Source organism: Leguminivora glycinivorella, chromosome 7, assembly GCF_023078275.1.
Source record: "Leguminivora glycinivorella isolate SPB_JAAS2020 chromosome 7, LegGlyc_1.1, whole genome shotgun sequence".
In the NCBI taxonomy this organism is placed as follows: Eukaryota; Metazoa; Arthropoda; class Insecta; order Lepidoptera; family Tortricidae; genus Leguminivora; species Leguminivora glycinivorella.
In genome coordinates this window covers 11,680,963-11,691,070 of record NC_062977.1, presented here as the reverse complement: position 1 = coordinate 11,691,070, position 10,108 = coordinate 11,680,963, and the positions used below count along the sequence as shown (strand labels likewise).

General features: G+C 36.2%; 1 protein-coding gene across 2 annotated transcripts in view; it reads left to right on the top strand.

The window, feature by feature from the left end:
- The first annotated feature begins 1,064 nt into the window (after positions 1 to 1,064).
- Positions 1,065 to 10,108, top strand: part of LOC125227792 (sodium-coupled monocarboxylate transporter 1-like) — a 38,332-nt gene continuing 29,288 nt past the window's right edge. Inside the window, exons 1-4 of one of the 2 annotated variants that reach the window (XM_048132134.1) lie at positions 1,065 to 1,254; positions 6,466 to 6,740; positions 6,824 to 6,989; positions 7,240 to 7,351. In XM_048132134.1, coding sequence (XP_047988091.1) covers positions 6,610 to 6,740; positions 6,824 to 6,989; positions 7,240 to 7,351 — 409 coding nt within the window. In that variant the 5' untranslated portion in view covers positions 1,065 to 1,254; positions 6,466 to 6,609. Of the gene's footprint in view, positions 1,255 to 1,402; positions 1,832 to 6,465; positions 6,741 to 6,823; positions 6,990 to 7,239; positions 7,352 to 10,108 lie in introns of those variants that run through there. The other variant, XM_048132133.1, reaches the window with a different exon arrangement.

The following is a 10,108-nucleotide window of genomic DNA, read 5'->3' as shown; positions in this document are numbered from 1 at the left end:
TTATAAGAACAGCATGCCCTTACGTCCAGAATAGTGACATTTGGTGCAGTGGAACTCCTGATGATGGTCAGAACGGAACTCCTGAAATCTGAATGGCGCGCTTATAGTGACTTTGGTATTTTTATAAGAACAGCGTGCACTTACGTCCAGAACAGTGACATTTGGTGCAGTGGAAAAGTGCTGATGATAGTCACAGAACCGAACTCCTCAAATCTGAAGGGCACACTTATAGTGACTTTGGTATTTTTATAAGAACAGCATGCATTTAAGTTCAGAACAGTAACATTTATTTAGTTATGTTTGTTAAGCATATTGAGTTTTCAAGTAAAATTTTGTCAAGCTTCGATTTCTTATAATCGGATTCATGAGGAATAAAGGAAACTCCTCAGACCTTAACGGTATACATATATTGATTTTTGTTGCCATCAAATAATTAAAGCAACTGCTTTTAACAGTTTAAAAAAATACCTACACATTTCTACATAATCCAACATTCACAAGTAGCTTTCACCAGAACCCCAAAGGCGGCGGGTTTTTTTTTCTTAAAAATGATGTTGTACATGATTGCAAAATAATTAAATGATAAATGATTAAATCTAAAAACACGGTATAATAAAATAGAACTCCGAGCGAAGGTCAATCGCCCAGGTAGGTACTCATCATTATTAAGCTAAAACAAATACATAATATTATGCCCTCCTAGAATAGTACATTACACGAGTTACGAATTTCCTTTTCGCACGTGTATCGTACGACGTTTTTCAGTACAGATGAGCCTCTGAAGTTTCGACCTGGCATATAATGAACCACTTCTCGACGAAAAAGACGACCATCTGTACTGAAAATGGTATTTTTTATTTAAAATATTTTCTACGACCATTCAAGTAATAATTTATAAATATCTCACAAGTAACTATTGCATAAGTGTAACAAATACTTTGATGTGCTACTTTAGAAAACACATACCAACCTAACATTACTCGCATTCATATAATATAACATATAACGTACCTATGGTTAGTATTGTTTGTGATCGATTGATAACACGTTTTGCCGAGCGCATTACACAGCAAGCCGTTAGAAATAGATGCCTTTCAAGAATATAAATTACCTACTTCATTGATACAACTAGTGACAAAGTGAACTTTTAGTGCAACATTGTTCATCATTATCGAAAACTAGGTATTAAAAAATGAACTGAATGAATTATACCTCTAAGTCGCACGACACAACAAACCTGCACAAAACTCTTAGGTAAACATTTTATCAAAATGTATGAGTCATATAATTCCGCCAAAATTGGAATTTAAAGGAATTTTCAACTCACGTTGAGGCATTTCTAATGTGCTCAGGACGACTTTAAGACTTAAATAAACGACCGCATTGCGTAGTCGTATTCGTTTTACCGCTTTGGTTCTTATCGGTGTTTAATAAACTCAAAACAGCATACCTAATACATCGCTAGACTTGGCTAAACATTATTTATACCCGACGAAGACTACAATAAGGAAATTGACAGAAAAGCAAAGTGTAAATGTGTACACTTCGGTTAACGAACTGGACCATCTTCATGGCGAGTTAATTACCATTGATTGGTGTGCATGGTCGGCAACTATCACGGCTAGTCCCGGCTCACAGTGCGTCCGGGACCCGACAGTGGCACATCAATCACGAGACCATCATCAATAACATCATCAACGCATGTAAACAAATAACGGTCCCGCTTTGTTCATTGTGATTAAAACACCATTTGACAGTCTAAAGCGCCGCGGAAATGGACGACCGAAAAGTTAATTATTTGAATAATCAAATCCACCCTTACAAAATTGTGGTAAGTCTTCAAATGTCTATTTTTGTGCAACTTGAAGATACTCTTTTATGTGTAGGTACGGGTAAAAATTACCCACCTAAGGTCATTAATTAACATTAATACTTAATAATATGAAATTATGAATAAAAAAAGGAAAAGTACTTTTCCCCTCACTAGCTCGGAAACACGTGTTTTGTCCTTTAATACCAGCGGGTAAAAACACATTTTATCCACTAGTGGGTAAAGTAATTTAACCTTGAATAAAGTCAAATTAATTGCTTTAAAATTGATAAAAGTAGGTGAATCTAGTAATAAAGATGATTTACCACCTGTGGAACTACTGGAAGCAGTGATAAACGCATTTTTTGCGTTATAGTTTCCTCGCTATAGTGAGGGGAAAAGTTTTGTGTAACACTCGGGTGCAAATGTATTTTACTTCTCGTGTGTTAAAAAACTCGCAAGTTCTGGATTCTATTCTCGAACCACTCGCTTCGCTCGTGGTTCAACTATAGTATCCTTTCACTTGCTCGTTTTTCAAATCCACACTCGGCGTTAAAATACAACTTTGCCCCCTTGTATAACAAATAACTATTAGTCAATGAAAAAATCCTGTAGGTTCTGAAAAAAACCTATACGCAGGAAAAACCTATAGGCCGATTTTTGAGTCTCACTGTCACTAAAATACCGGTTGAAAACGGTGACTTGCCTATTATTTTCAGTGACAATTTTCTGAATTCGAACGCGTGAGACTCAAAAATCGGCCCGCAGGTATTTGTTTAATAATAGGTAACACGCACGCTTATTAATATAACCCACATATTAAAAAAGTGAAATCATACAATTTTATATCTGAAATAATCTCCATTTTCGTGGCGTGACATTGTAAATTGTTCGCGAATTTAACCTGAACGGTACCTATTAAACAAATACAACTGTACTGTACAATATAATTATTTTTCTGTGCTTCAATCAGTGAACATGTGATCAGTGAATACATTCTTTAATAATAAGGTTAAGTTAAGTTAAGTTTTTAAAATTAAATGTCTTCAGTCCATTGGGACTATTTTGCCAGTGTCAAGGTGATATGAGCTAATTGTTATAAATTTTGGTACGGTAAGTACGACAGTGTTAAATTGATAGCTAGATTTTACAAGAGCACGTGGATTACCGGCCCTTGACGACAAAAAAGTGGCTAAACGCGTTTCGAGATTAATTCTTCATCAGCTTCTCACTACAACATTAGTTTACTGCATAATAAGCTATCGATATTACACTTTAAACAACATTAATGAGCAAAAGATAAAGAAATTATTCACTACACGGGACCGCTGAGATGGCGCTCGAACCTGAAGTCCCTTTAATAATGTACCTTAGTATCATAGAAAAACAATAACAACATAGGTATGTAAACAGAATGACAGAATGTAAATATGGATTAGACATTACTTGATTCTTATTTTCGAGTTGACCCAAAAGGTTTTTAAATGTTGCACATCGGCTATTTCAAAACGGCAATTAAGTAAGTGAAGGTGAAGGAACCATCCTACTCGCTAGCCGTCCGATGGTAATTAGACGATTTTTCAAACATACCTTCCTTCGATAATTAGTTAAATCACGATTAACCTTTGACTGCTGCCTGCGCAGGTCGTGGACACACGCCCCTTCGCGACTATGCTAAACCTGTGTGGTTCGATAAAATATTCAAATTCAAACGGAATCAGTACCTAACATCAGGGATGTAACGGAGCTCTGCTTCTGCTTCCGTTTCTGCAGAACTTCCGTTTTGTTTTGCACATCCGCTTCTGTTCCGGTTCTGTTATTTTTCAAACGGAAGTTATAACGGATGTCGGAACCTAGCGCGATGGTGAGACATGAGCGGCGTACATCAAAGACCAACAGGTCTATACCTGTCATTCGCTCATTTCTCTGCTTGCCACGTGCTGCAATACTAAACGCCAAGGCGGAAGGCCAAGCCAGTTCTTAAATTCTTAGTTAGTAAACAGTAAACACCTAAAAGTTCTAGGTAATTTAATTAGTTTTGATTTATGTTATACCTATGTGGTATTTTTTCTTTTCGTTTTTAACATCCATAAGTTCCGCTTCTGGTTCCGGTTCCGCTTCTGCTTCCGTTAAACTAAATACAAAACTTCTGCTTCCGCTTTCGGTTCCGTTAAAAACACTTCCGTTACATCCCTGCCTAACATATTAAAAGACCATAATAAACGGTACTTATTTTTAGAGGCATTTTAAGAAAGGCAACATAATAAGTAATAGAACTAACGTTGATATTACATAATTAATGAAAACCACAAAAGCATGGAAAGGACTTTCATTTCTTTTTTTTTTAATACCATGTCGGTGGCAAACATGTATACGCCCCGCCTAATGGAAAGCGGTCACCGTAACCTATGGACGCCTGCAACTCAAGGGGTATTTATTGTATGAAAATCACCTACATATATTTCTATAACATTATTGTGAATTGCGTCTAGTACAATGTGAAATTTTGTATACAATTCAAAATTAGACGCTGATGGTATTTAGATATCAATTTTCCTAACTTTGTTTTTTCGAGTCTTTTCTTTTAATTGAGGATGAAAGATTAATTAGGTACGGTCACGGACTTTAATAGTTGATCCACTTCTAGCTCATTTTATACCTTTATATCAGACCCTACATCAATGTTTTGTTTTTATTGATATGCTATTCTTGAATATATTGATAACTGTCCGAAGATATTTGAATAGGTATAGTAAATTACTATTTAATATTTTTTTACTTACTATTTAATATTTTTTGTCAAAGTGAACCATAATATATAATATAAGTACCTAGAAAATGTTCATTGAGTGACGAAAGAAAATGATACTAATTGTAAGGAATGTAGGCACGCGTCACCATCACCCTTGAGGAATGTCCATGCGTGAGTGTAGGACACGGCGTAGTTAAGCTGTCCGGAACCAGCCGGTTCGCGGGAGCTTCGTCCAGATCTCAACCGGATTATTTAGCTACGCTACGTTATTGTTATCGTTTCTTATGACTAAGAAAATTACTGCGTGCGACTCACTTGTTGGTCAACTCATTTAGTCGTAAGCGCTAATTGTAGTATTTTTCAATTATATGTAATATAAGTACGTAGAGTCAGGCGAAGCTAACTCTACACCGTGTTTGACAGCAAGTTTGAAGTCTAAAACACTATCGCAGTCTGTGTTATCATTACTGAATCAAACACGGTGCAAAGTTAACTTAAGCGGACTCTACTTCAGTAAAATATTTTTTTCTATATGAAATATTGTGTTTACTCGGAAGTATCGCTTTTTGGGCGCAACAACTCGAGAGGCCTGAAATGGGATTTCATACTACATTTCAGGCCTAGGCCTTGCAAAGTAACTTTTTTATTTTTGTCAAATTTTGTCATTCGTACAGCTGGCTGGTTTGACAAAAGGCAGGTATTGTTTTTAAAGGTTGGTTGTCACGTTATCAGACATAAAAAGCAAAGGTTAGGTTAGGAGCATTTTTAGGGTTCCGTACCAAAAAGGTACAGTCAACCAATTGGAACCCTAGGCCACTCTACAACCATGTCAAAATGACAAGCAGTAAGAGATTTCATACAATCTGATTTATAACGTCACTATGACATAGTTCTACAGTGCCCTAGGGTTCCAATTGGTTGACTGTACAAAAGGAACCCTTATGGTGCGACTCTGTCCGTCTGTCACATTACTAAATATCTCGAGAACTAGTTATTTTGAAATTTGGAATAATTATGAAAATTGTTAACCTGTACAAATTTAAAGTATTTTTTTTTAAATTAATATTAATGTTTAGAAAATGGCAAAAATGAAAGGGAGGCAAACTGTAAATGTCAAGTTACTAGGTCGTGGGGTATCGTTAGATTCGTTAGAAGGAGCTGAAATTGTACATATCAAAACATTTTGTTTGTTGTGAAAAGAATTTTTTTTGAAGTAAAATGTAAAATCGGTTAACATTGTAAATAATTATCTCTGAAAAACCAACATACTATACAGATCGCGCAAATTAGCGAATTCGCCGAGAGACGGCGCTTATACACAACAATGTTCATTAGTACCTAAACTTCTAGTCTATAATTTTTTCGTGTTATTTGAGAAACATGAAATTATTTTAACTTTTGAAAGTTTGTACGGATACGGAACCCTCGGTGGGCGAGTCCGACTCGCACTAGTCGCACTTGGCCGGTTTTTATTTTTATTTCCTTGCATGTTTGAGAAAAGTACTATATATGCCTAGGCGTGAATCGCCTCGTATCCCTATATACCCACTTGGCCGGAAATGCTCATTTTCCGGCCTCTGCTGTAATGTACTATACTGTCATGCTTTTAATTTCCCGCAATTGATAAACAACGTGCGGCGGTGTAAATTGATCTGGCGAAAATTATTTGATTGAACGGCTGGATCGCCCACTCGCCGATTATGCAATTACACTTCACGTTTTACGACGTGATTGATACGAATGCGCTTCAGTTAATAGATGCCAGGTTTGGAGGCTAATTTGAAGACGCTCTTAAAATACATATTTCACAACTTTTATAGATTCCTAAAAATGCGGTTTGGCCAATTAATATAGATATTTTGACATCAGTTGTGTATTTCCTTATGGGAAGATTTTTTTTCAGATCTCTGCAATTGTTATAGTATGCTGCTATGGGACTTTTACGTCAGCGACGCCGAATACAGTCAGTGCGAATAGAACAAGTGTTCAAAATGAGACTGAGGTTAGCCAACTGTTCCACTGGGAGGACTACAGCGTCCTGGCCACCATGCTGATCGTGTCCTGCGCGATCGGCGTCTTTTACGGATATTTTGGAGAAAAACAGACAACCAGTGACGATTTTCTACTCGGCGGTTCCTCTATGGGCACATTTCCAATGGCCTTAAGCCTTGCTGCGAGGTGAATCAAATTAAATCTTTATGGTAATTTACATTTTATCTCCCTTTCAATAATCAACTAAAACAAGCATTCATTAATTTCAGTTTCATAACAGCTATAGAGTTATTAGGAAACCCAGCGGAGATGTATATCGGCGGTGCTCAATTTTGGATGATTTGCGTTTGCTTCATACTAGTGGCGCCCATCACAAGCCAACTTTATCTGCCGGTGTTCATGAGACTACGTTTGACTTCTTGTTACGAGTACTTGGTAAACACTTGAATATTTTCTTAATATATGTATTTCAATGTTACAAGCTTGACCCAGTTTTGCACTATTTTAATACATTTTAAAGATGTCATGGACTACGACTATTGAATATGATTTGTACCAATGTATATGGAACAAAAAAAGAGCCTATTTTTTAATTTTCTTTTTTATGCATATTATGTTTATTTTCTGTCATAGTTTACTTTATAACTTTCCTTGAAAATATATGTACGCATTATATAATTTGCAGGAAGTGCGGTTCTGCAAGTCGATCCGCGTGTTCGCGAGCGCCCTGTATATGTTACAGATGATACTGTACACGGCAGTGGCGGTGTACGCTCCGGCACTTGCGCTCTCTGATGGTAATCGTTCTGCGTGCGGAGCCGATTGCACAAACGCTCACGAATCGCTCACGAAGCGAAACGCTCGTAGATATCTATCTCTATCGCTCTTGCGTATTGGCGCGACAGAGCCAGACTACCTGTCGCGGCGTTTCGTTTTCGGTTCGCGTCGTAGAATTGCCATTCGGCTACGGGGCCAGTTATGACTGCTGTAATATAATCTACGTTCTATATGATTATTTTAAACAGGGAGACATACCGGGTGTCCCTAAAACAAACCCCAAAACAAAAAGGGATGATAGGACATTGCGAAAAAAAATGGTTTTTGAGATATTTGCCGTTTAATTTATAAAACGTAAAGAAAAAAGTGTCAATATCTTTTCAACTATTATGAAAGACATCAATGTGCTTCTTTTTCATTAAATCGAAGCGCGTTGATGTCTTTTGTTTGATCTATTCTTTCAAATTATTTGCTTTATTCCAATTGCAGTCATTAAAATTGAATCACTAGCCATAAAGCTTTAATTGATTCCACTATTAAAGTTGACAATGTTGTGTAGTAGATTTACCCAACCGATTTGGATTTGTAGTAGATTTTATCAATTGTGCAATCCCCTTTCAGTCACCGTTCTGCTAATACTAAAGATCACCATTTGTATAGGGCACTAAAATATAACTACTTAGAAGTACTTAGGTCTATTACAAAATATTATTACGATTATGAGAAATATAGTTGAAGACGCTTTTGTTCACTACAGAGGTATACATTACCCCGCACTCATCAGATCGTTTTAACGATAATGATTGCAAAGTACTACCTTGCCCGAAAAGGTCTACTAAATATTTAACATTCTTACATAATTTATGATATGAGATAACCGTGTAATATCTTAGTACAAATTGGTACAATTATTTTTAATGCAACAACATATTAACTAAGTATTTTGAGTGTTTCATTAAAGATATAAACAAGAGAAACTCGCTCCTTACATTCGATAGGAATTTTGCAACAGAAGCGTTGGCCAAACAAGGGATCAATTTTGGTATGCCATACATATTCAGTGGCGTAGGATAGTGACAGTAATAGTTACTTACGTAATACCCCATGCCGAAACATTTACGTGACATGATTTTAGGGTGTTAGTAGTTAGTAGTCGAGTATTCAAATCCTTAAGCGTATTATTACTATATGACAATTTACATGCGCCACATGCAAATTATATTGGTAGCGATAGTAATTTTTATTTACAAATACCCATACAATAATGATGAATAAAATCAATACAATGACCTAACTATGCCAATAGAAACTTTACGAACGATGAAGAGCGATATTGTATGAAAATTGCATAAAAAGTGATTTGATTTTATATTTTCCAGGTTAAATACCATGACGTATAATATATAGTATAATAATATCTCAGATTTCTATATTAAAAATTTGTTGAGGTGTAGTGCATACTTTTTATGGTATACTTTTCCCTATCTAAATAAGTTTGTGTCCATCAAGCAACTCGGTCATGGGCACGTTACATAGCTCAATGGGATCACGAATGCGCCACCGACATAAAGAACCGAGAGCAGAAACACACCTAATAATTATTACAAATCAATCAGCCAAAAAGCATTCGCTATGAATGGGTCAGACGGATTAATAGATGTTACTCAATTGGTATCCGCATAAAATAAAGTAGGATAGACGTATTCGTCCAAATGACGGCACTCGGCAGTAAAACCGTGTATAGAAATGGTCCATAATTATTGTACCATGCTATTATTACGGAATAACATTCTGATTTCTAACTATAATAGAATAGTGTGTGCCGTTAGTGCCTTGTAGGGACGTAAGAATAGAATTTCCCACCGCGAGTACAGACCAGTGTCGCAACGTTTCCAGCCCCACGTATAGCGGACGGTTCTGCGGTTTTACAGTAGCAAAAGCGGACATCTATTCACTTTTACCAGGTAGGTAATGTCACGTACCCACTGAGTTTTAATTACTTAAGCCCATTCAGTAATACTGTCACTGAGCTAGTCATTATCACTAACTACGTACTTTAAACCTAAGAAACTCTACAACAATACATCGACACAGCACAAGAAAGTAGGTAAATCAAACATTTCATTCATTACATATATTTTTCTATACACTTGATTAAACGTTGAGTTTTAACAGGAAGACAGTATCGCTAAGTATATCTCATGTAGGGATTACAGGGACAGTGAAAGCTCGTAACATATAATAGGAGCTATCATAAAACGAGCATGCATTATGTAGGTAGGTACGTCGTGCATATGGACGCACGCAGCGCATGCCCATCTTACGCAATGGGATGACAAAGTGCAATAAAATTAATTCAAATGTGCACGTATGTATTTCAGTAGGTAACCATCATGAACACTTGCATAAAAATATAAATCATAATACGCCGTCTTATAGCTAAACATCATGATACATATAATGAAATTACTTTAGTCACATATAAGTAGGTAGGTACCATACCTCTACCTACATAATAGTAAGTACATGAATTGCGTAAGTGTGAATAAAATGTGAACTAGGAAAAGTACAGCACGATATAGAAACTACGTGACGATGTATGAGTTTTCGGTAAAAAAATTGTATCTGTATAATATAATGTCGAACAATGAAATTAAAAAAGTTAATAGGAGAAATTAGAAAATGCATTCATCTCATCACATAAATGTTGCAACCCGGTAATTAAATGATCTCAACTATGACACCGTTTTCACATTATCCGATCCAATAAGTATAGG